At 42.2% G+C, this 26,800-nt stretch overlaps 1 protein-coding gene across 1 annotated transcript; it reads right to left on the reverse strand.

Annotated features, from left to right (window-relative positions):
- Positions 1-967: 967 nt before the first annotated feature.
- antxr1d (ANTXR cell adhesion molecule 1d) lies at positions 968-25,482 on the reverse strand. Its single transcript, XM_079362605.1, has 18 exons — positions 24,995-25,482; positions 20,294-20,365; positions 20,139-20,210; positions 19,646-19,727; positions 19,131-19,161; positions 18,975-19,048; positions 18,106-18,174; positions 17,920-18,000; positions 17,751-17,811; positions 14,060-14,158; positions 13,555-13,624; positions 10,028-10,106; positions 9,665-9,760; positions 9,530-9,568; positions 9,327-9,425; positions 8,923-9,087; positions 8,745-8,825; positions 968-2,092 (listed from the first exon to the last, which is right to left on the reverse strand). The coding sequence occupies exons 1-18, from the start codon at positions 25,138-25,140 to the stop codon at positions 1,787-1,789; spliced, it is 1,722 nt and encodes a 573-aa protein (XP_079218731.1). The 5' UTR covers positions 25,141-25,482; the 3' UTR covers positions 968-1,786.
- Between the last annotated feature and the right edge of the window lie 1,318 nt (positions 25,483-26,800).

The raw sequence follows: 26,800 nt of genomic DNA on the forward strand, positions 1-26,800 counted from the left end.
CATACCATTACCCACATGTGATTCATTCCCACAGGTTGGATTGCAGCTAAATGACTCATGGAGAGGCAGACTGACCTCCTAATCACACTCTGATGTGTGTGTGAGAGCTCTGTGTGTCAGTCTCGGTTTTTTCAGGAAGCTGTAAAATCCCAGACTGACTCAGGACGTTCTCAGACCAAACATCATCATCTGTAACCTGGTTTTAATGACATAAAGTGACTAAAGACAGATGAGCGTCCAACTCATCTGGTCAATACCTAACAGAAAACTTAAAAACCTGTAAATTAAGTACAAACATATTTTTGGTAATGAAATGTAAAAAGAATGGTGATACCTTGCTTTAAGTGAAGCAAAAATGATTTTGAGCTCCCCCCAGCTTATTAATCCCACCGCCTCAATAACAGAAGATGAGACATGGGTCAAAATATGTCGGTACACATCATGCACAGATTTTGGCTTTGTCTTTGTACAGCTGGAGGAGGTTAAGGCATGTTTTCCATCTTTATATACAGTATGGTTTGAATGCTATGCAAAGGCAATGGAAAATCACTGCAGGACTTTTTAACAGATTGTTTAAATGGGGAAACAAATTGCGAAATGATTGATATCACAGTTGTGATGTGTTCCAAAAATGTGACTTTTAATAAACCTAAAAGCTGTAGAAAAATTTGAATTGTTACTGTAACTGCAGACTCTCTCTATAAATCTAAATGAATGATTATCAGTGTCCTATCAGCAGCAGAGGTTTTAATTAGCTTAATTTAAGAACTATGACTTAAGAGACACGACACATATCACCCAATGTTACAAAACTGCAATATCCAATTAACTTGAATATATCGCTACAATTCTGGTGTACTGACCCCAATATGTTTTATCAGTGAGTTCTCATGACAAAACCATGAACTATAATACCGTCATTTGACTGCTAATAACATTAACAGAAATCATCAGCAGACGGCTCATAAAAAATCCCATTTTGTTTATTGAAAAAAAAGACAAAAAAGGTTGTTAATAAAGAAATAATGCAAATGATCATTTCAGTCAGTAAATGCAGAATACAGAAGAACCCTGAAGATACAAAAGTTCAATAAAAAATCATCCACTAGAAGGTGCCATTAGGACCTCAAATACATCAGATCAGCCATGCCAGGAAGCCCCCTCCTATCAACCTTGATAATCCCCCACCCCCTGCAGTGATTTAAAAAAAAACAAACAACCCAGCTGATATTAAGTAAAAAAAACAATGCAGAAAGGGCTTGTGCTGAAATAAATAAGTATGGTGAAACTGCCCTGCAGTTACAATAAGATTGCTGTAGTTACACACTAAACTTAACTAGGATGTAATACAAGTTCCTTTGGTTTAAAAGTTGAAACAGTGTGAAACCTAACGTGTCTAAAAACCAGAACCAACATTCAGCTATTATGTCTCACTTACGGCTGAATTTCTCACCACAACCTTAATCCTTCAAATCATGATTTCCTACTTACCCAAAGTAAACCTTTATTTACATTTGTCTTTCACACAAACTGTCTCAATCTAACTTTCGATGAAACTTCCTTTAGGATGCACTTCCTCTTACCTCTGAAACTCACAGACATCTAACTGTACACTCAGGTGACTACATGCTGTTTTCCTATTACATTGATTTTAAAATCAGATAAATATTTTTGCTGTCCAGCAACAAAGCACAGAGCTTCACGTTGGAGCTCCAGCCTCAAAGGATTTGATGTCTCTGTCTGAGTCTTAAAGCAGGACGTGATGTTCTAGGTGCTCCTCTCTTAATCAGAGCCGGGGTGGGGGTCGCGATGGCGGTGGTCCTGGAGGTCCAGGAGGGACACGAGATGGAGGCGGACCAGGAGGGGGTTGGGTGACGGAGGGGGGTGCTCGGGTGGGGGGCGTGGTGCGGGGCCCTCTTGATGGCGGCTTCGTACGGGGAACAGAGTTGGAGACCAGGGGTTGCTGTTCGGCATGTGGAGGAGGCGCTGACGGAGGGGCAGTATTAGAGAGACTTGTGTGAGGACGAGGAGGAGGTCGGTTGTTTGGCGTGGACTCTGCATCTTTGACCCGCTGGAAACTAATACAGCGACCCTGCAGAACACAAAGGCAAAAAGAAACGTCAAACCAGAGCTACACATCATTCATAACTACCAAAGTTAAAAGTAAACATGAGCATTCAGCAACCATGCTGGAGACTATACAACCACATTAAACCAAACTACACACTCCAGAGAAGGGGATACACGCTTTTTGAATCCTTCCAACATGTCTTGTTTTATAGCTGGGAGATTTGGAAGGAACCGTGCATGCAGGAGGTCGATACTGGGACAAGATTCTCCATGCAGCTGCAGAGAAAAGCCATCACTAAGATCTTGTTTGTGACTAACGCACCAAACCTCAAACAATAGCTGTGCCTCACAGACGGTACTCTCGTGATGGAGAGTCTAGCCAAAGTGTTGAAAATAAAACAAGATCATTTTTCAAAAGGCTGGAGAGGAAAGGAAGTAGGCAACATAAGAAATAAATGATAGAGATTAAACTGTGTCATTCTCATCCTCGTCTTTTTCCTTCTCTGGATTATTATTTTTTATATTGAACATTTCATATTTTTCCTGCTATTCTTTTGTCGTATTCTTGCAGGGTCGCTTTGAGCAAAATCAATGAGCTGCTTAGATCCAACAGCCACAGTGGTTGCTGTGTTCGAGACCTCTGAGGACACACAGAGCTACTACTGTCTTCTGTCCGCACCTGCACTACAATAGCTGTGATGCTAGCAAAGACGACGCACACATACGCTTCTGCCGGCTCAAGCTTTCCCCACTTCCCCTCCTCGTCTCTCAGAGCCTCTGGTGTGACTCTCTTGATGCAGAACAGAACGTGGTTTATGTCTTTTATGTGCTCAACATGTCTGAATGCAAAGGGAGGGCTTCTACATCTTCACAATAGTTAACAGAGGCCCCTTAGAATTTACCATAATTTACAAGTCAGCTCAAATGGACCGATTCTCTTATTGTTCTCATTGATGGTTTTCCTCTCTGTTCCCTGCATTGCATCCTTCTCTCTCTCTCTCTCTCTCTGTGTGTGTCTCTCTGTCTCTCTCTCTCTCTCTCTCTCTCTACACACACACACACACACTCTTGTCTTACTCAGTCAGTATGTGTGTGAAGGATGGAGTGTAGGTCTCTGTGTCACAGACCCTTGGTGGTCTGATTATAACACCTTATTAAACACAGAGGCCCTAATGTCACACAGGGGCCAATAAGAGGGCCTCAGCAGCAGTAGCTTTGTGACTGAGGGGGCCTTTGTGGTCATATGGGTGTGTGTATATGAGGGCTGGGTAATTGATTGGGGGCACCCTGGTTGGAGGGAGGGGGTGGGGGGGTTGACTGCTGGGGTCTTGTGTCCAGGCCGCGGTGAAAGGGCCAGTCTGTGAGCAGCAGCACCGCACCAGAGACAGCATATGGACACAATGAGAACACAAGCTCATGAATATGGGAGTGTTTGTGTGTGACTGTAAGCATGCTTCCACCAGAACATATGGCCTGAATGAAACCTGCGGCTCATGAATAACAGAAACAGAGGGAAGTTATAGGGCTGGCTTCAGGAGAGCACCAAAAACATAGGGCGACTCCTGAGAAGAGCAGCGGACATGTGGTGACAAGAGGAGACTTTTTCTACTTAAGAGTCGATGACATTTAGTCAGCTAGGAAGCAACAAATACAAACTATACTTCACTTAAGTTTTAGGTATCCGTACCTGTGTTTATTTTCTGAACACTTTTGAGTTGAACACCTTAAATGGCAACACTTTCTCCTCCTTACATTTTTACAGATTGTTAAAGTCAGTGCTGATAAAAATTCCGATGTTTGAAATAACAATTTGGCCAATAGACGACTCTGGCATAGATGTTTTTTTTTTATTAAATCTTTGTAATCCTATGCATCTGTTTTTCAAATAAGCTGTGAGATTTGAACCATTTTTATTGGTCTAAGAAGTCCGTCCTCATGAAGTGTCGCAGGAACACGTCTTACAGAGGAAGTGCTGCAGCCTCTATACATTGATCCCTTTGCATATCCATGAGTATATGACACAACAAACCCCACACAACTAAAACTATGGGCAAGGACTTTTTATTTCTTTTAATCTATCAAATGTGATGTCTCTGACCGAGAGGTCAAACTTAAAGCCTTTTATGGAAGAAGGTGAATCAAACAGCTTAGTAGATGTCTCAGAGAATCTGTGTCCTTTATTTTTGAAAATTGGAGCAACGATATTTTTCAACTTTTATTTTTTAAAGTATTTTTTTTCAAAGTAAGAAATATCAAAGTTTAAATGTCAACTAAAGTCAGAAGAAATTACCTTCAGAGGGTCTTTTTTTTACTTTACAGTTAGTACATTTTTATGCCTGTACTTTTTCAAGCGGTCTTCTTTTCCCACAAATGTTACAAATGCTGTTTTTCTTCTTGAGTAAATAGTGTTTGTACTCTGTCCACCTCAGACTGTAGATGGAGAGGTCAGCACTGTCTCACTTGTGCTGTTCAATCACTGAATCTGTCCCTTTGGCTTGTAGTGTCTGTCACTGCTTTTCTTCCCCTCTCAGGGATTGTTTACTCATACCCTCAACTCCCCTTTTTTTTTTTCTTTGCGAAAAACAAAACCCTTAAATCACCCGCAGCCTCCCTCCTCACACCGTCTAGCCTTCGTTTCTTTCCTTCTGAGCCCCAAGACTCTGCCCTCCTTACACAAACACACACACACAGTGCATGTTTACAAGGAAACAACACACACACACACACACAGTGCATGTTTACAAGGAAACAACACACACACACACACACACATTTCTCACCGTTATAGTAAATAACAAACTGAGAAAAATGAAAGCAGCTGAGATGCACATCCGACCTGACAGCTCTGCCAGTCTCCTCACATGACATTACAGCGATCCACTCACATAAGAAAGATGCATCATGAACACTCACAAGAGGTAACACATGTTCATACATCACGGTGCTCTGGGATATAGGATACACATAGATATAATGTAGTGGGGAAGTTTGAAATTCAAAGGTTAAGTCTTTGTGAATTAAAATAAACTATAGTTTTTGATGAATCCGAGTGTATCTGTAGGAGCTGACGGTTTACTTGTTATTTTGTGACATTGGCCTGATAACCATTTAAAATGTAGTTTGCGTGTTTAATCGCTAAACTTAGATGTGAGAACATCCTTATTTTCTTCCTGATACCAGTTCTGATATAAACATTTTACTCATCTGATACCAGTGTGATAAAAGCCTACACATACGATTGGTTGAAAAACACAGAATGCTAACATTTAGCTATCGCTGGCTAACATAACAGGCTCTGCTAGCAGTGTATTGTAGTTGTTTTTTGACATGTTTACATAATCTCTTTGAAATCTGTTCATTTTGTAGGGTGGGCATTGTGTTATTAATTATTGTATTTGTATTATTATTGTCCCATCCTGGATACAACATTTTGGGCTGTGACATACAGAACCAACACCGGGGTGAGTATTGAAATATATTTACCAAATATTTTCTATAGATCTATTATCAGTGAAATGTCCACATTAAAAGAATAACATTTTTTCAAAAGATAACACTTTTCAGTTGTAGGTGTTGAATTTCAAAATCCAGAAAAAAAAGTGCGTGAGTTGAGATCTTTTCTTCAACAATGTGAGCAGCAGAAACACATTTCCAATCAACCTCAGAAATGTGAAATTTCCTGATATCCCTAGACTTACATTCAACTAAACTGTCTACACAAGAAGATGGTAGGTAAGTACATTTATATTTATGTCATTTGGGTGATCTGGTCCTTTACTGGAAGCAGAGGGAGGTAAAGACAGAGGAGGGTGAAGAAGGGGAGGTGTTCGTTTGTTGTTTGTGGGCCGTGGAGGGATGGTGGCCGCCCTCTGGTCCGCTTAGCGCTGTGTGACGGTCCCATCAGTGCCATCAGCTCTGGGGACAAAAGACGCGAATCTCTTCTGTCACAATATGGCTCGTGGCCTTTCAACTCCCCATCTGTTTGTGTGACGCTAACTCCGAAGAGCCGAGACATACGTTACAGTGACACACACATGCACGCACACACAGCAAAAGAGGGCTCAAGCGCACACAGGGAGTGTGGCAGAAACTGGCAGGCCGCTGATGGCCGTTTGCAGAGGCAGCGAAGGAGGAGTAATGTGGAGAGAAAGCAGGACGAGCTCCTCCTGAGCCGCTTGTTAACAATCTGTGCTGAGAAGTCTGATGTGAGCTTGTTATCGCTGCGCTTTTTGCCACTTTGTTTATAGCCGACGCTCAGCTCTTTGTGATCAAGCTGCAGGTTTGGAGATATTTCAAAAAACCCATCAAGAACTACCCCACTGACATATGAACTATGTATATATATACTTGTTTGTTCTCTTTTGTCTATGCAAAGGAAAAATATACAACTCGAATTTTAAAAACTAGGATCAATATTATGCCAAACCTTTTGTCACCGTTACCTTTTGAATTTCTTTTTGCTCATCTATTTTCCTGATTTAATCTAATTTCCCTGTGTTGCTGCTCTCCTCTGTCACACATCTTTGTGTAGTGTTTTTGATGACGATATGTTGGAGCTTCTGTTTCAATGCTTTTTTTTTAAATAATCACTGACAAACATAAAAAGATCACAGAGTCACAGCTTCTTTCATTTCTCAGTAATACAGCTGAGCAGTCCACCAGCTACACTTCTGCAGTGAAGCTATTTGGTTACAACCACGAGGAATTCACTCTCCGAGTTCAGATCTGAGTCTGGATCGTTGTCGCCTTTCATGTATGATATCGCTTTCAGCGACAACATTGAACGACTTTGGCCTTTGCAACAAAAAGAGGAATTTTTCCCCTCCTTTCTTTCCATGTGAGAGGCAGCGTTGTATTTTCCTGAGCTAATGGCTCGTGAAGGGTGTTGCGGGGTCATCGTGGAGCAGCTCTGTGAACTCCCGCTTCACAAAAAGTGTCGGACAAAGACTCCTGAAACTTCCGTCCTGACAGAGATGAATAGAACCGCTTAGAAATAAAAGTTCAAGATGGAGAGAGGGTATAAAACCACTGATGACGACCACATTTATCGACTCCAGATACAGTACAGACACATGCTCACGCTTTGACATCCTGAGGATGAATCGTGCCATTACCGGAACAAATCAATATGTTTTACAGTGATATGGCCGCAGCTACAAAAGGCGACAAAGAAACCATTTATAAGGGAGCAGATGTTTCACCATGACAACCCGTGTGATGATGAAAACATGTCAATCGGTTATGGGATGCCACACACACACACACACACAGGGTCAAGGTTAGATAAGAGTGGCCGCTCCGCTATCATGTCATGATTTAGGAGAAGCACTTAAAGTTACCAGTTACAAAGCATAATAAGGTTTGTAGCAGGATTTACAGGAACCAAAGCGAATAAAACAACACAGATAGAGAAGCTGATTTTTATACTTGTAAAGTTGGAGTGAGTGTGCAACTTGAGTTTTGGAAGCTCGATAGAAAGCCGGTCATTTTTGGGAGTCATGGGGAACTTCCAAAGAAAAGTACAGAGGAGCACAGTACTCCTTGTGCATGAACAATGGTCGCTTTGACCAAGAGAGGAGTATCAGTACCTCATTGATTCAGCCTATGTGTGTCATTCTGTGTGTCAGCGTGCGTGTAGACAGTCAGCATTGAGCTGCTGTACATGAAGCTCACTGGCACGTGTTGTCTTTATGCAAAGGGACAGAACATAAAGACTGCATGCAGATGTTTGCAGACAAAGCACAGACATCTTCAGTGTCCTGCCCTGTCTTTAAACTGGCTGTCACCCTCAGAGCCCTTACTGGACTTACACACATTTACTAAACTACAGCTTAGTTCACTTTTAGAAAGTCTTTGTCTCGTCTCAGAATAGACAGCAGTTTTCTTTGGTCTTGTCCTGGTCTAGGACTGGGCGAACTCTGAAGACCTGTCAAGACCACCACTATTTTTCCACACCATTACGGTGATTAGAGGGAATCCATTCAGTTCCATTACTTGGTGGTTTGATTTTTTTCCACCCGGTTACGGCCGCAACCTTTCCATTAGTACAGTCTAAATAAGGAACCCGCCCCCTGCACACAAGATGATGATTCTTCATTGACATTTGGTTTGGTCTTGGTCTCGGTCTCATCTCGGTCTCGCTCTGCCTTGGCCTTTACTCGGCCTCAATCCATAAATGTCTTGGTCTTGTCTCGGTCCCAGAGCCCTCTGGTCTGGGTTAGTTTGGTCTTGACTACAACAGCTCTGTATCAGTCATTATGTCCGGTTGAGGAATCGACTGTTTACTGGATGTGGACTGATGTGAAAGTGACTTTAACCTGTGATCTAATAGGCAGCAGAGGGTGACTGTATAGGCTGTGTGAGAGTTTCACATCTTGGTCAATACAGGATGACTTTCCAAAATGTTGGTCCCATTTAGAGTCAAACTCTGGATAAAGCAGGGATGCTTGACCTGACATTGGCTTGTAACTACCTGTGTATCCCCCTGCTGTCCAACTTCACTTTATAGATATATAAAACCTAGACGACGACGGCTCACATGTCAAACTTGAGAGAGGCGGTTTCACAAACAACATGATCATGTCTGGGTGGCTACATCTACATCTTTTATGTAGTCTTGCTATAAATGAGTCTTGCTGAAGATAAGAATGAAATGAGAGCGGTGTGAGACTGACCTCGTCTCCAGGCTGCGGCCTCATCAGAGACACCTGGTCATAACCTCTCCTGAACAGAGCCCACAGAGCATCCAGCTTCCCCTGGAGGACCCAATAACAAACACAATGAGTTAAAAAAAACAAAAAAACAAAAACAAAAGCCTAATCATGAAATGTTATATTTGGATCTGAGTCTCACCTGGATTGGCGTGTACCACCTCCTCTGCTGCGGGGGGCGGCGAGGAGGTTTTCGTGGCTTGGGCTCGTATGGTTCAAATTCCTGCTCTGGCATCTTCACAACAGCGTTTTTTGGTTTGTCCAGCTTAGCACCCTCCTCAGTGGACCCCTTCTCTCCCCATCGCACCTAAGACATAATCAAATTAGAATTTAAGAAAAGTTGTTTTATAGATCACCTAAAACAAATAACATTTCTCCGGGTGCTTAGAAAAACAAATCAAGAATGTGAATGTAACACAAAGGCAACAAACGGAGAATAAGGAGGGAGGGATCATGAGAGGACGGTAAAAGATGCACTAAACAAGAGGAAGCCTTGTGAAAATGTTTATTGTTTTATAGCGTTGAATAAGCATGCAGATAGCATACCTCCATGCGTTTGATTCCACCCACTCCTCTTCCTCCATAGTAGGAAGCATCCACTGTGGGCCACCTCTTCTTTGGCATCCCATCTTCATCATCTGATTCCTAGGAGAGAGACTCCATTACAGGACACAGCTCGTATTCCCAAAAACAAACCATGTATATAATGTTACCAGTACAACCAAACAATGAGGAAGCGTAAGTCTTACTGGCTCTGGAGGGGGAGGAGGTGGAGGTTCTTTGATCACCTGCAGATTAAAAAAAAAATACAGCATGAGGAAAACTCATGACATTAAACCAAATAAAAACAAGTTAAAGCACCACTGTCTGTAGATTAAACTTACCACAGTGCAGCACAGAGGCCAGAACCACCACATCAGCAGCACAGCCAGCAGCAGGAACACCACCAGCAACGATATCAACACAATGGTGCCGTCAAACTGCACACAAACACAGAGGCGTCGGGTTAAGATTCAAATGAACAAACGGGCGTGAGATGAGGAAAAAGATGAAACAAAAAGCCAAAGTACTCACAGCCTCCTCTGATGACAGACACAACAGAGGAGACGTCAGAGAGCAAGGAGAGAAGAAGAGGACTGGAGAACCAAGAGCAAATAAGAGGGTGAAAAATAAAGTTTATTTAAATTAGGCAGCATGCCAGAAGAAAAAAATAAAACAGTGTGTGCAGACAAACAGGAAGTACTCACACATTCAGTTGTAGTGATGTGAACTGAACTGGTGATGTAGGAGAGGCCCTCGTTCATGCTCACCTGGAGGTAAATCACCCTGCAAAAACACAAGATACATGTGAGGTAAATTAAAATATGACACATTGATATTCTGTAGCATGAGAAATGATGTGGTTAATGTACAGTATGATCTGCAATGAGGCTCAAATCTGTACTCGGGTTAAAAGAGCATGCATTCACGATGGCTTGACTGAACCATACAAACTTACAAAAACTGTTGGCCAAGACATGTATACGGTACATGTTTTTAAGAGTTATTTTGGGGGCCGTTTGCCTTTATTCAATAGGTAGGTGTAATAGTAGGGAGAGAGATTGAGGAATCTCTAATGCGGGAAAGGAGCTACAGGTCGGACTCGATCTGACCCTGCATACATGGGGCACAACCAAACCGCTAGACGATCATACATGCATACTGCACATGTTTGGATATGTCTATATATAAATATATATATAGTTAGTTCTCTTTGCAGCTTGTTTCATGCATCTCACATGTCAATTCCAGTTGTGTGCCTATTGACTAGGATTTGCAGTATGTTCAGCAAACTTCCGTGTATGTTATTGTCATTGAAATAGGTATTCTACTTTCCTTCCTGAACATGACTTTGAATTGTTTTGTTTGTGGAAACAAAGACACCATCACTCTTTAGCTCTTGTAATATTCCTCTCTTTACCACACAAGTCTTGGTGCACATCTGCGCGGGTGCACACATCATGGTCATGTTTCGGCTACTGTAGACGCACGCCTGAGGTGTCAGGTACATTCCTCCATCTACTTTGTCCATACTTGCTGCCTTATAAGCACACAAACATGCTGATGTAGACAAAAAGCATTGAAAGAGGTCAGGGAGTTCTCCACCCAGTGAAGGAATCTCTTCTGTTTGGCTCAGACCCAGACCTCTAATGTAGAAACCACAGACAGCTAAATGACTTTTTATTCTCCACTACTCACTGATATGCAGCGCAGGGTTTGGATGATGATTTGAATAGCATGGTTTTAAGGAGGAAAAGGGATTGAGGACACACAAACAGGGAGATATTCAGTGAAGGGTTTTCATCTAGCAAGAAAAACAAGACCTGTTAGCTAAAAAGACACACTGGGCTAAAAACACAGACAGCTGGTTTGTAGTCAAATGGAGAAAGGCATTCTTGTGCTGTTCTTATGGTTTAGGGGGACTCTGAAAGACACAAGGGGGGCATTGAGGTTTATATTCATGGAGGGGACGACAAGGGGGGAGGTCACTGCAGGGAGGGAGGAAGGAGAGGAAAGCAGAGACAAGGGGGGATGGTAGGAGGAGAGCCTTTCCTGTTTAACATCCCTTCAGCGAGCGCTGTCCCTCCCTTCTGAGACCCCTTCCTCCCTATTTCCTCAAACACCGAATCTGTTTTCCCTCCTCCTCCCATCCACTGTAGCTCGTCTCATAACTCATGCTGACACTGTCTTCAGAAGAGGAAATTGGCAAAGCAGGTGCCACTCATCTTTTCTTTCACTTCTTCCCCTCCTTGTTACCCCCCCATCACATGTTCAGGCCTTGTTTCAGGAAGGCAGGGGGACACGGTGCTATCAGCTCCCCTCTGACAGAGAGCTCTCAGCCCCTATCAATCATCAATCTGCCCACTTTACATGTGTCTTTGCCCTGTGTGTGTGTGTGTGTGTGTGTGTGTGTGTGTGTGTGTGTGTGGTTGGGGGTGGGGGGTGCGCATCCGGAAGGTTCCCAGTCAACATAGATTTGTGTGACAGCAGCGTCAATGACTTCACTACATATGATAAGACTCTCTGAAACAGGGGATAAGTGAGTGAGGGGTTAAGAGGTGATGCTGGGAGCAGGAGTCTTCAGAAAACACACATATAGACTGTGAACCCCCCAAAACAGTACGCAGTTCACCTATAATACGATCTGACACGTTTGGGTGATTTATTAGAGCTGTGACTCATATTTGTGTTCAATTTGGTTTTTAAATAAAATGAAGACATTTCTTTAAGACAATCGTGGAAAAAATTTGTATTTAGATTTTTTTTAATTTATTGGTGTAATCTGTTCACTTCCTGATATGTGGGTTTGTTTCAGCATATTTGTTTGTTGTTGAGCTTTATATACTTTTTATGCTGAATCTTCCTGACTTTTATTTGCGTTCACAGATTTGGCTGTTTGGGTTCACACATGTAGCTCACCACAAAACCTCCTGGGAATAAAGACAATGAAGAACTGTGAATATAGATGGTGAACATATAATCTGACCATCCTCGGTACAAGAGACACGATTTGGTTAAAAAGGCAATAATTAAAGTTCAATTCCAAAGGATTCAAATTTCACAACTAAAACACCTGTAAAGCTTGCACTCTCTCCGTCCTGCTTATTTCCAGGCCTGTCTGCATGTCATGGCACAGCAGCTCCCAGAACTCATCAGCCAGCTGGTCACCTCCTCTTTGGGCCCTTCAGCCATTCACAGCTGACTTCCTCTTTAGCAGCACTCAGGCATTGCTGACTCGGCTCTAATGGGCTTCTGCTACATGTGAGGACAGCTCCTTTGGGCAGCTCAAGGCAATGTGTAATGATGCTCCAGGTTTTACCATGTTCTCTGGAGGTGCAGATTAACCTGAGACTAAACCACGCTGCAATAACCCAGACAGACGGCCGACTTAAGGATGGGGGTACTTTTTGGATTTTTGAACTGTCATTAAGTCGATCCCTTAAGTGTTGTATGTGTGCAACCTCTGTTCTAACAAGTGTCGTTGAAATACTGTGTATACTACAGACTCTAAAAGCTCCCTGCTGCCACAGAGCGAAAACAAAATGTTTTTCTCCCCATTAAGGCAGTATCTTTCACTGGCAGACAGGACAACCTCAAATCACACCCGAAATCTGAGTGACAGCATCAAGACAGATGATGACTGGGAGGTGTCTGAGGCTGCAGGCTGGAGTGTATAATTATGCACAGGACTGCAGGCAGCGGCGACGGGAATGCTGCCGGTCGTTCCTCGGTCCTCTCCGAGCTCGGCCCACAGCATCGCCCCGTCTGAGCCGCAAGAAACTTCTGCTCTAAATCACCACAAGCAAAGCTAGCAGCCCTCAGAGGAAACTTTACACTGCCCCGCCGACTCCACTCACACTTTCACTCTCCCAAAGTGTCAGACAGAGATTGGAATAAATCACACATGAGGAATTACACACACACACACACACATAGACACGGTTGCAAAGTCGTCTCCAGCGTGGCTGTCATTAAGTTGTGTTCCTGGGCTCTTCTCCTGTTGTCCCCTTGTGATTGGTGTCTGGCTTCGTTAGCTGTGACAAACACTGATTGATCACAGACACTCAATGACTTTGGCCCTAATTTGTTCAAGGACAGCAGTCTTCTGTGTCCACACCAAACTTACGTGCAGCTGGTAAACATCTGAGTGCAGCATTTTACAACTGAACACAGAAAGTTTGACTCAGGGATGAAAAAAAAGGAAAGTAAAAACCAAAGGAGATGTCCTGCTTACCTTCCAACCTCCTCTATGACAGGAGCAGGGCAGAGCAGGAAAGTGTCTTCTATTCCAGCTGGTCTCTCATCTATACAAGGAAGGACAAAGTCACTCTTCATGCAGAAGAAATATTAACATCTGCAGCCTGAAAACTGTTCCCACATTCTTCTTAAAGCACAAGCCAAACCAGAATCCAAAAATGCTTTTAAGTGTAAGCATTTATGTACTACAGCAAATAGCTGTAATAAAGAGCATACAGAGTAAATCAACCCATCAGAACTCTGTGCTCTGTTTGGATCATCATTTTCGGTTTCATGGTATTTTCCAAAAATTATTATTTTGAAGAGGCAGTAAATGTAAAAGTGCCAAACTTGATCCATCACAATCTTCAGTTAGCTTGCCTCTTATATTTATTTAAGCATAAATAATCCTTCAAATCCTGTCAACATGTGCCTAAAGTGCCCTGCTCTGGTGTGTGTATCTGTTTTCCAAATGCACACTTGAGTACATATGCAGAACTTACCGATACTGTATGTGTCATTCAGTTTGAAACTGCAGAGGACTTGGTCGATATTTCTTGCATGCAGAAACCCATTGCCTCTCACCACCACCTGGAAACTCTCTGAAAAGAAACAACCAATAAAAAAAAGCACAGGCACCATCAGAAACGATAGCAAAACATACATATAACAAACATAAAAGGCATTTTCAGTTGAACGTGAGAGATGTAAAAGATGAAACTGGTCTTCTGTTGTGGCTCAAAAATGTAGTTTTCCAGTGCACCACGATAGTGAGTGCTCAAGGCCATTCTTTTCCTTCGATGCACTCAACTTAAGCAGCAGAAACTTGTGCATGCCTCATTACTGCTTGTTTATATTTGTGTGCTTGTGTGTGTATGTGTGGGAAGGCCATAACAAGCTCCAATGGTGCTAATGCTTAAAGTGCTGCTATTCACAAATATGTGCTGTGAAGTAGCCAGGAGCTGGTGTGTATGAGTGTGTGTGTGTGTGCATGTCTTTGACCTTTAGTGTCCCTCAGGCACTGTTAAAGCGCACTGACAGAGGCTTGCCAGCATATGCTAGAGTGTCTATGTGGCTGCTACCCAGCATATGTTAGAGAGCGAGAGAAAAAAACCACTTGCTTAAAAACATGCCTGTAGGGCTGACAACAGCAGAGCACTGTCAAAGTAGGCCTGACCTTACCTATGGCACCATTAACACATGTCTGTGTCAGTATGCAGATGTGGATCTGAAGAATAATGCTGTGAACAGACTGCAATGCAGCTGTGCAAGCATCTGCATGTCTTCAATTTGTGCATTAATGAATGTGTGCTTGCATGCGCGCGTGTGTGTGTGCGTGTGTGTGTGTGTGTTCTGGCTGTGCACTGAGGTTTCCTCTGGCATTATGCTGGCTTAAGGAGGCGAGAATCGGCCACACCTTTAACATTTAAAGCTCCAGCGTGAAGATCACTGGATAAAAACATAGAGGGTGTGGGTGTATATGTCACAGTGTGTCCTTAAAGGTCAGGCAAGCTAAGTCAAGGCAAGAAAGGCCATGAACACAGATACACACTCAGACAGAGAAGAGTGAAGGAAACAAAAATCACTTTGGATTTGTCTGAGAATCTCGACATATTCACAGATGCTGTAAAAATGTTGAATGGAGCAGATTTGTTGTTGGAGCAGATCCAGGAGGGAGAGTTGTGATGTACAACACAGATGGAGATTAACACTGAGCTCTCCCAGTATATGTTGTCTATCTTAGGTATATGGTATGAGTCGTAGGTTCAACAAATAACTTCAAACATGGCACCCTATTTTGCTCAAACTGTGTTGACTCAGGAAGGCAAAACATGTGCACACAGCAGCCCTCTGAACACTCATTCTGCATGACTGCCAGCGTGCTTATTTACAGATGTTCAATGACTTGCAACCTGTCAGTACAGCTTATGACTTCCACAGCTAGACTCAGGTTCTATGTGTATACATACACATACATACACCATCTGATTAACCATGTGCTTCAAAAAAAAAAAAAAAGATTGTAACCACACACTTTTTGTGTTCGCCTGCTTTTGAAAGATAACCACAACATCCAGGGTAATAAATAACAACTTTAATACACTAGCTTGTAATACCACATAAACCACCACGCTTAACATTGACTACAATGTGCAACTTAATTAGACGACTTGACACTAATTTTTTTTAATGCTCTCTATTATGTTAATTATTAATAGCATTGAAAATAAAATATAAATTTATATAAATATAAAAATAAAAAGTTCTTCCGTCAGAAAAATTCTCAAAAAAAGAGCACAAGGTTTCTTTCTTGATGACTTAATAACTGCTATAAACTGCAAAAGTCTGAATCTGTACATCTGTACACACGTCCTGACACAAACACACACTGAGGCCTGATGGGCTGAAAGGTCAGTGCTGTCAGACACATGGTGGGCAGGGACTGGTGGTGCCCTGCTGACATGAACAACACATATGCTGCTGCCCTCGCCTCTGCGCTTTCTGCCCGCCTCTGTGGCCACATGTCCATTTACATCTACACCTGAACGCTTGACAAGGATTACATTTGTACGTGTGTGTCTGTGTGCTTATTGTGTGTATGCGTAAGAGGGGAATGGGGTACGGCTTGTCTGAACAGCGGCTCTTCAATCACCTTAGTGTGACGGGACAGTGAAGGGCAGGGAGGGGCGCAGCACGACGGGACAACGGGGAGGAAAGGGTCAGGCGTTAATGAAAGCAGCAATCTCTGCTGTCATGTTAGATCTAAGGCCCGACTCTCACCGTTCTCCTGGTGTGTGTGTGTGTGTGTGTGTGTGTGTGTGTGTGTGTGTGTGTGTGTGTGTGTGTATATGAGGGGAATCAGTGCTGTCATGTCAGATACTGTGGCCCAACGTTCACTGTCCAGTCTGATGGCCTGTTTGCAGGCAGCTCGGTCTGGTCACTTCACATCAATGTGAGGGACGTGTGTGTGTGTGTGTGTGTGTGTGTGTGTGTGTGTGTGTGTGTGCTGAATAAAGAACATCCTAACGTGTATGTGTCAGTAAAGCATATGCAGTGTGTGTCTACAAACAGGCAAAAAGAAAGACAGAGAAAGAGCCTGTCACTTTACTTATGTAATATGTCATAATATGGAATATGTAAATTAAGATGGATGAAAGCGGGAAGATTGCTACATGAAGTTTTGGTCCAGTATTTCTCTCTATTGCTGATTTGCTGATATTAAATCACATAATACTGCAAGAACAAAGCGTTAAAGATAAAGAAGCTAAGTGCCAGTTATATTTCTGAAAAAAGAGAAACATTTTAAAGCTATTCATATAAGCATAACATGAACCCTAAATGTATTCATACATATCCTGTCTATGTGTTTAGCATGTTGAAATCCCTTGTGCTTCCTTAATTAGGCCACATCAAGTCTTGGTTTAAGTGGCTCCTTGGTTTCTTAGTTCACTGACCATTAGACTGCTCATCAATCGAATTATAAATGAGGCTGTTGGAGGATATCTGGGCACATGTCGAGTGACACACATTATTAATTATCACATTGGAGCCATGATTCTTCAGTATTCCTTCCTAATTTTTGTGCTTTCAAGGCAACATTTTTATTGGTCTCCTCCCCTCTCCGCCTTCCACTTCGTCTTGCCTCCTTCATTCCCTATAATGGACGCTAATCTCCACTGGTTGTCGTGGTAGCATGGCGGTAAATGCACTCTCTCTTAAGTGAGTCCTAATAAGGTCATGTCAAAGCTCATCCATCCTGCTGGCTATACATAAAAGCTCTCTCTCATCATCTCTTTTATCCTGCTTCTTACTTCCTGAGACTGCTGACCAGAAGAAGAGCTGGACACGGAAGAAGAGAAACAGCCGAAAAGGCTGTTTAACATATACGATGTGGCAAACTAGGCCAGAGAAGCAGCCATGCTTAAAGATTCACGGCTAATTCCTCGGACCAACACCCGTCCCCCCCCTTCTCTTTTCTGCACACACGCTGTGCTGAAGCGGCTATGCTAATTTCCCCCGGCCGTGAATGACAATACGCTCTCTGTCACTCCACAGTCATAAGCGTCCATGCGATTACTCAACCTCATGTTCCACTCCAGAGGCTTTAGATGACTGTCATCTGACACAATCGTGCACCCTGACTGCCCAGTGCTTTAACAAGGAGGGGAAACGCTTGTTCATTACACCTCTTACCTCCTGCACACACGCTGGACGGCTCTGCAGCCAGAATCTCAATGCAGGACTTCTTGATAATCTGTGAGTTCATAGAGAAACAAGGAAAATGAAACACGAGACATTGTAATAACAGAAGATTTCTCTGTATGATTGAGAATACATATACATGGCTATGTATGCGTCATACCGAGTCAATGATTCCCCTCAGGGCTTGGAAGCCTCCCCATACAGGAAACACATGCTCCATGGTATCTGCAATAGTTGCAAGCTAGAAAAGCATAAAGAAACAGAGAGAAAGACATACATTTTAATTTTATTTTCATGCTTTCTTATCAAGTTTGAATCATCTTTAATATCCTTATGTGGATCCTACCTGAGTCTGGTTGAATTCTTTGACCCCTACACAGTAAACAATGGCTCCCATAGACCTGGCCCTCTGTGCCTGCAACACAAGGAGAGATAAAACACAAAATGCATTTAGGGGCAAAAAGGTTTTATTGCCAGGGGACAACAAGCTGGTAACACTCAGCCCTGCAACGTTTACATTCCCAGAGGTTCAGTCTATGCAGGACGATACCTGAGGAGTGAATATGTGATGATTGTGCCCTAACCTGCACACCTTTTTCTGCCACAGACAGAAACTCCACTCTGACCCTCTGATACATTTATTTAAATGTAGAAACATGGCGCTAACCTAAATTCTAGCATCATTATGTCAACAAACCACATAGAAATATTGTTCAGTAACATTACAATTAAATGGAATTAACGTTTTTTTTAAGAGGCTAGTTATTTGTGTTGGAAACACTGCTTAAAACTGTGTGGTCACGAGTTGAATTGGCTGCTTGTCATAGTCAAGAAAGACGGTTGGCTGTATGCTTCATAAATAAATGATATGCTTCATTTACAATAAATCATTGTAATGACAACGGTGTACTGGTTGAAGCTCTTGGCTTGTGTTCATTCCCTCAGTCCTGTCATTTACTTATGTGGTTATTTTTGTTGAATGTGATCGATTGAAAATCTTTTCTATGCATGAAAAACATTTATATATATAGTCTTGCAAGAATCCAAAAATGAAGAGTTGTGAAGTACATTACAGAATTTTCAACAGCTGTTAAAATCACAATACCCACAGACCGATGCACAATTTAGCTCAGGTTACCCTTTGATTCGAAATTCAAGCCCATCCTCATGGCAACGTTTTCAAGTGATTTAAATCAGACTGATGACACGTCTTACCTCTCGCTGAGCTGTGTCAAACTGCCACTCATTCAGTTCTCCGTCAGTCAGAGCGATAATGACACTTGCTGTGCCTGTAGAAGACACAACTTTCACTTTCTCTGTAACAGCTGACAACATGCTCATAATTAACCAATAGACAGCAGCATAGCTCACCACTCTTCTCTTGGTATATCTGCGCATTAGCCTGTAATTACAAAACAAGGTTTAAGTCAAAATTCAGAACCAATTCTCTCAACTTGCAACAAAGTGCAGGTTGAGACATTTATGGACTGCATCGGGTTAAAACATCTTGCAAATGTTTCTGGCAGTAGGTCACAACCAACAATTTACGAGGATTTTGAGCATGTCACTGGTCTTTATGCGACATTTTAATTAGGAATCATCTTAAAATGTCACATTTTTACCACCAGAATATGTTTCAGATTGAATATATAAAATGAGAACAGACCTCATGGCAGTGTGGTTTGATTTCACAATGCCTCATTACATCCGCTCACAAAACTCAGCAGTTTTAGGGATCACAAAAACACATGATCAGAGATGCAAATTATTCCTCTTTCTAGCTGCCTCTATCCTAAGCTAATTTTTAAAATAATATCTTAAAGTGAAGGCTGATCTCGTGTGATGTTTGCTGCCTTTACCAATGTGTGCCGTCCTCAGCCTCTTACCATCTCCAGGCCTAAGTTCATGAACGTGTCTCCTCCAGGTTTAACCATCCTTAGAGCCTGTAGGCCTCCGTCGATGGACTCCCTGCAGGATAAACAGACAAGCTGATCAAATACGCTGGAGGAAATCTGCTTTCAGGGAATTACAATGGGAAATATTATATTTCCTAACAAAGTAGATAGAGAGAGGTACAGAGAGGTTTGAGTTGGCAAGTAATTGTGAGGCTCAAGAAGTATTTAAGCCAATCCTCAGCCAACGTCGGCCCCAGGAGAATGGGGATGAACTGTTTTGTATTCTTTGGTTGCCTAAAGCTGGATTTAATTTTTGTTAAATTCATTTAAGCTGCAAGAAAACCTGGACAGAAAATCCAAGTTTCCAGAAAACTAAAGATAAACACAAACTTTAACTTTAATTATTGATTCTAAATTTAACGGGAAGCTGCAGAATGGAGAAAAAGTGACGTTTTTCTTGATGTTTTACAGGTGTTTGTCTCACCTGTTCTCAGTCAGTTTCATGATGATGTTTCCTCGTGTGGAGAAGACAATAAAAGACATTCGCAGCATGGGGCTGCAAACACAGTTGTTTTGTAACATTAACATGGACCAAAACAGAAAACATCTGAATCCTTGAATGACTAATCCTGTTTTTACCTGATAAACTTCTCCGCCAGCTGCTCAACAAAGGAGTAAATCTCTGTCCAGTGGTGTTTCACACTTCCAGACCTAAAAAACAACACAAAAACAACCTTGTAAGGACAAAATACGATGTTTCCACAGATGACTAATTATCCTCTGCTGCTGCCAAAACAGTTTGATTTTATTAAATGCAGGATTTCTAGCTAAGAGCCAGCTGTCTCAGAGATTATTCACACAAAAATAAAGACGTTTTCTCATGATAGGCTAAAATTAAAGCCAAATGTGTGCTATTTCAGTTATTACACTTTGTGTTCTCCAAGAGCAGAACACTGCTTGGTCCTATATGTCCATGTGCAGAATTCCTCAACAACCTTCAGATGAATTGAAACCATTTTTTGTATGGGGGATGAATGTCCCCTTTGGGATTCAGTCCTCTGACTTTGAAGACCATTAAATATTTATCCACTTTGAACATGGGCTCAACGAGCATGTTGGATGAAAAGCCACCAGACTTTTGAAGTTATATGACAGGCTCCCATCAGGTAACTTTCAAGCACTGTTCATATAATGCACTCCTGAAAATGTGCAGAAAATTTCAGACATACTGCCACTGAAATCTTGTTGAGTGGGTGTTTGCATACACCACTCAAAGACGGGAGGGACAGAGGACTTAGTGGGCAAGATATGACATATAAAGATCGATGGACCATAAAGGAATTGGGCAATAACCAATACAAAGATGATTCTTTAGGTACATCCAGCTGTGCAAATCTCATAACAGTTGTGGACGGTCCAATCCAAGTCCAATCAGTAGCTCCCCTTGAGAGAAGGATGTGTATTCTCTGTTGCCTCTCAGCTCAAATGTCAAGAAAGTATTTTAGGACACTTGTGAACAGACCGGATTTTATGATCATGTTTCAGGACCATCAGTGAAAGTTTATCTCGTCCAGGTTTGAGGACATTCCTCTGATCGATCGGTCACATTCCATGACTTTAGAGACCGTAACCTGTCAGCGATGAGAGCCGCTGGTTAGCCTGCTACAAGCTGCTGCAGCCATGACAGTCTCCTTAATGAAGCCCAGTCCCAGGGGGGTGCTAATGGGGGCTAATTGCTGCTGGGCCAGAGGGGTTGAGGTTAGACAGGGACAGATGTAGCAGTCTGCCTCTAGCAGGGACCATGTAGCAGGCAGCTGGCCTGTGTGTCTCTGTGTTTATATGAGTGTGCATGTATGTGAGTGTGTGTGTGGGACTCGTGAGGGGGAACAGATGGTCTCAGTGAGCAGAGCCAGTCTTACAACAGGTTGGGGGTACAGCGAGTGAAAAGGCTGGGACATGAACAACAGCAGGACAAAGTAGTAACACTCAGCAAGGGGTAAATGTGAGTGTGAACGTCTAGTTAAGGATGCAACATCAAAAAGCTTCTACAGCAGTGTGTGTGTGTGTGTGTGTGTGTGTGTGTAGGTGTGTGTGTGTGTGTGTGTGACAGGGTCATAAACAGAGTGAAAGTCTGGGCTGGTTAAATTCATGACGACTCCTTTGTACCTCTTATATCACCCAGCACTTCCTGTTCCACTCATCCATTCTCTTGGTTTTAGAGCATGATAAAAGCTCTCTTCTATCTTGGAACAACTTCACTGCTAGTCAATCTAATTGAATTTGTCAGAGTGTAAAGGTAAACTGAACAACCACAGTAAAAGCTCAGTTTCAGTCCATCGACCTTATTCAACCGTCCTGTTTTAGTCAGGCATGCATTAAGCCGAAAGCTGTATAGATCTAAATCTCTGCCATCATTCATCCACTCCACATCCTTTTAGCTTCTAAGTTTTCATAATATTAGAGTAGGGTCTCCTTTTATCTTCAGGTTTTTGGACCTATGAAAACAAACCTATTCTTGTCTGTCTGAAACTCTGTAACTTGTGTTGCTGCTCGTCTTGTCCAGGACACTCTTGAAAAAGGGATTTTTAATCTCACTGAGTTTTCTTTCCTGGTTAGATAAAAATCAAGACACAACTCTGAGCATTCTATTTGTGGGACACCACTTGCAGAGGAAATATACTATGTAGGTATTTGATGGGGTCAGACAGAGTGTAGTAATGTGGGGAGCTGATGGTGTTTTAGTTTTTTCTAATGTCCAGTGAAGCGCACACACATTCTCTACTCAGCCTGTCACTGAGCTGTCTGGACAGTGAAGCCAAAGATTAGAAGATAAGAAGAACAATCTGAACGCACCCTTCTTGTGGCTGAAAAACAAATAACAGAGATTCGATGCCGTCTTGGGGGTAAAAGAGCCGAGGATTCCTGAAGGCTTGCTGATACATGCTGCGCCACACAGTCAAAACAAATGGAGGTGTACCACCTGCCTGGCCATGCGTGATGGGCTCCGCTCCTCTGGCTCCTCCTAAACTTTCTTTAATCAAAGGGTGAAGACGGTTGAGTGGCTGACAGATGATCCCGTGGATATTGGAAAAATCATCGAAAACGTCAAAACCGGAGCAAAATGTCACTTAACATCCCGCAGCTTGTCGGTGGAGAAAATAGGCCATGTGAGGTCTTACAGGAAGCTTTTGTTTTTTAGCCATTTTCTAACAAAATGTTACAAACAGGTACCACAGAGTTCAACCACTAACCCTTAAATTGACAACATCCTGCAGAATGTGTCATTCACTGCTAAACAAAATCCTTTCTTCTGGCCTTAAAACCACTTATCTCCAACGAAAATAGGGCAAGACATTCCTAATGTTTTTCTCTTCTCCGTGTCTCTCCCTGCACACTTAACATGTTTTGACACGTCTGACTGTTCAGTGTCCACAAGCTTGAACTTCACCTTGCAACTGGAGCCCAACATATGACAAAAACGTCAATTATAATGTCTGGGCTGCTATGAAAAACAGCTCAGCAGCTCTGAGGCTGCAGTGGGATCACACAGGTAATTACTGGAGCAGTTAGCCCAGAAAACGCTGGTAAAAACATCCTTCGTAACCATACAGGCTCAAAAACGTCACAGTTATGAGATGCTAAGTATGGTCGCTGGGGCTTTCCTCTTAAAATCCAGAAGGTGTAACCCAAAAAGTATATTGCATTGTTTTACAATGTTTTAAAATTATTCAAAGACTGATCTGGAGTCACACACAAAACTCCTGAAAATATCTCTGATTTTTTCTAAATGAGCTGGATGTTGTTTTCTAATTTTCACTCTGACTTTATTTTGATTTTTTTTTTATCATCCAGCCCTCCAGGAAAATGTCCACGTGAAGTTGTGGTGAGCTGATGAGTGAACACAGCAGAAATTATTTCTGTAAATTCGACTGGAGCAAGTGGGCAGGGATGATGACGTTTACTTTGCGCGACTGGTGAGTGAAGGATGAGATACGACGATGCTGCTTCGTCTTTCTGCTTGCATGCATGTTCCCTTACACTAATTTGTTTACACTGTGAATACAGTAACACACAGTGTAGATATAAAGGGTTTGACTCTAACACACTCTGTTTCTTGGTTTGTCATTTTTGTGACGTCAGATAAATGTAGCCTACTGTCAGGTACATGTGTAAACAGGCGACAAGATATCAAGGGCAAAAAGTCTCCATATTGATATTAAGAGTCTGGCGCTGGGCATTTGTTTCTCTTGTAGATGATGTAGAAGTGTCCCTGATTCTCGTATTGGACTTTGGTTTGTCATCACCATTCCCTGAATTCCTACCTATATCTAATGAGGACATGAATTCGCAAGGAGAAAAAAAAGGATGTTATGATGGAGAAAGTTAACATTCCTTAAGATGCAATGATACCACATATTGCAATCCAGTCTTATTAGAAAGGCAGTTTTAAGCAAACATTAGTGCAGTTAAGATGCTTTGCAAAGGAATTTTCACAACTGTACATCCCAAATATTGTTATGAACATATCCCTTAGCCTACAGAAATATAAAGCATAAACATGTTCTTTTTTTACAAATTTTTTTACCAATTGGTTAGCTGTGTTACTTAAAATATGCCTCACATATTGGTGCATGCCATTGGTTTTTTGTAACTTCATAAAAACAATAATTCCCATAAGGGTCAAGAAATGTAACTACAGAAAAAAACAACAACAACAAATGTGTTGGACCTACAATTCTGCTACCAATGTCTATGGCTGGTGCAGGATGTAATGCGCTCCCAGTAGATGGAGGAAGGAACAGCTCTATAGTTGAAAGGGAGCTCCACTGTCGGGCAGCTGCTGCAGCTGTGTCCGCAGGCGTCATCAGCCTGAAACTCTATCCACCCTGCTCGCCCTGCCCACAGCCCATGAGTGAAGCTCAGCCTGTTCTGCCCCTCCGCTTAGAACCGGAGAAGAAAAGAAAAGCAAGATCCCCATTGTCTAAAATATTTATCCCACTTTAGAAATGATGCAGTAAACCTTTATAACAAGTGACAAACAGATCGACAATGAGGGGTAAAGGTCGATAGTGATCAATTACATTAGTGTTGCGTTTAAAAACAAGCCAATATCCAACTAGACTTGCTTTTGTGGTTCAAAAAACATGAGATAAATCAAACTTTCTGATCAATATTTACTATCTCAAACTTGTTTTATAAATAGTTAGTGTCATAACGACCGCAGAAACGAGCATAGTGGATCTGGCTGATGTGCTCCGCGTTTCCAAACAACTGGGCGGTTGCATGGCAATGCTTAGCGAGGAGAAAGTAACAAAGCCATAAATAATATCGGACACTCACTTGTCGAGGACAAAATAGAGGTCGAAAGCTCCCTGGCAGGATCTCTCCTCCTCCTCCTCCTGTTGCTCTCCTTTCACCGACACATAGAGGAAGAAAATTCCCAGCAGAGCCAAACCGAGCAACATGCGAGTGTGAGTCCTCGCCATCTTTCCCGGTTCCTGCCGACTTCTCCAACACCGTGACAACCCGAAGATCTTCACATTTTCTCTCTCTAGTCTGTCTCGGAATCGACTGTGCGTCTAAAAAAGTGTCTCTTGTCGGTCTGTCCTGCTGTTAGTTTGAGTGCATTCAGCAGACAGGAGTGTTGCTCAGTTAAAGCCGGACTCTCCAAGTCCTGTCTTTCTCCTGAGAAGAAAAAAAAAAACACTGAACCGAAGCAGGGCAGGATGGAGGAGAGGAGCGACACCCGAGGAGAGATACAAAACTCCAATTTTACCCAGAAAAAGAAGGAGTGCTCAGATATGCAGCTCCTGGGAGGGAAACCCCCCGAATAACATTAGATTAATCTGGAGAGAGAAAAAAACTAGACTTTGAATGAATCTGACTCTTCTTTGTTTCTGCAATCAAACATCAGGAAAATAACATGTGAAATCAAATTTTACCCAAAATGCTTGTCATGTGGGTACAATTGTGTAAGATCCTCCCTGCTGGTCAATAAATCCCCTTTATCACCCTTGCAAATAATGTTTCCTTCATTTTTAAATCCTCACCTCTATTTAAACATCTTCACTTGTTTATTTCGTCCAAAGATGAGAAACAGTCATACTGCAAAGACAGACTCATTATGTGCCCGAATGCAAATTGATCCATTAGAGGATGCTGGAAGGTTTCTAACGTGCTACTGTGATTTTAATCCATCATGATCATGTTGCAATGCGATGTGAACAAATACTTCAATTCCAGGAAATGTTATTTTGCATTGAAAATATTTCTTCCCAAAAGTACACAGTAGCACTTTAACCATCACTGTTGAAAGCTCCCTCAAATGTGTTCCAGCTTTCTCGTTAAGCACAGTTGGCACGATAACCAGCAGGACATTTATCCAGTCCAGAGCTTTGATGCAGAATAATCCATTAAATGCTCATTAGACAGAAACATTTACTTTATGAATTATGCATTTGCCCGGTGGCAAACCCAGACCACCCTGCATCATATCAAGGAAAAGTGGCCAATTTTACAATTTCCCATTGCCCACACAAACCAGTGAAAAACCCACCACTCGATAATCTCAGTTATTGTTTCCAGATATGTGACTAAAGACGCCTCATACATTTTAAATACAGGCAGTGTTCCTGCTGCGCACAGAGTGAAGTGTCCTTTCTTTAACAGATAATATGATGGCGAAATGAAGACATTCACATACGAATATCTTTGTCTGACTGGCAGGTCTGCTGCAGAAGGCTTTGGGAATCTAAAATCATGGTTTAGGTGAATCTAGATTTAAAGCTTGAATTTTTGCAATTTTTGAAGTTATGCGCATGTACCTATAGTGAAGACTAACATTTTAATGAAACCATTTCAAACTGTCTTAAATGTGAACACATCACTACTCAGCTGCTTTATGTTTTTCACAATAAACGAAAACCATATTTGAATACAGACCTCCTTATCTGCCTTTTATTTTGTCAAATTAACAGCCACCAGTTCCCTCTTCTTCGTTGAACAGACAGTAAATTTGACACGTTGAGGATCAGCCAATGCTACTGAATTCATTGTGAGTGTGTGTGCGCGTGTCCGTGAGCGCGCACGTGTTTACATCAATGCGCCACGCTTCAGTGCGCACTGTGAAGGGGATAAGTGGGAGTG

Source organism: Symphodus melops (assembly GCF_947650265.1).
Source record: "Symphodus melops genome assembly, chromosome: 15".
NCBI classification, from domain to species: Eukaryota; Metazoa; Chordata; class Actinopteri; order Labriformes; family Labridae; genus Symphodus; species Symphodus melops.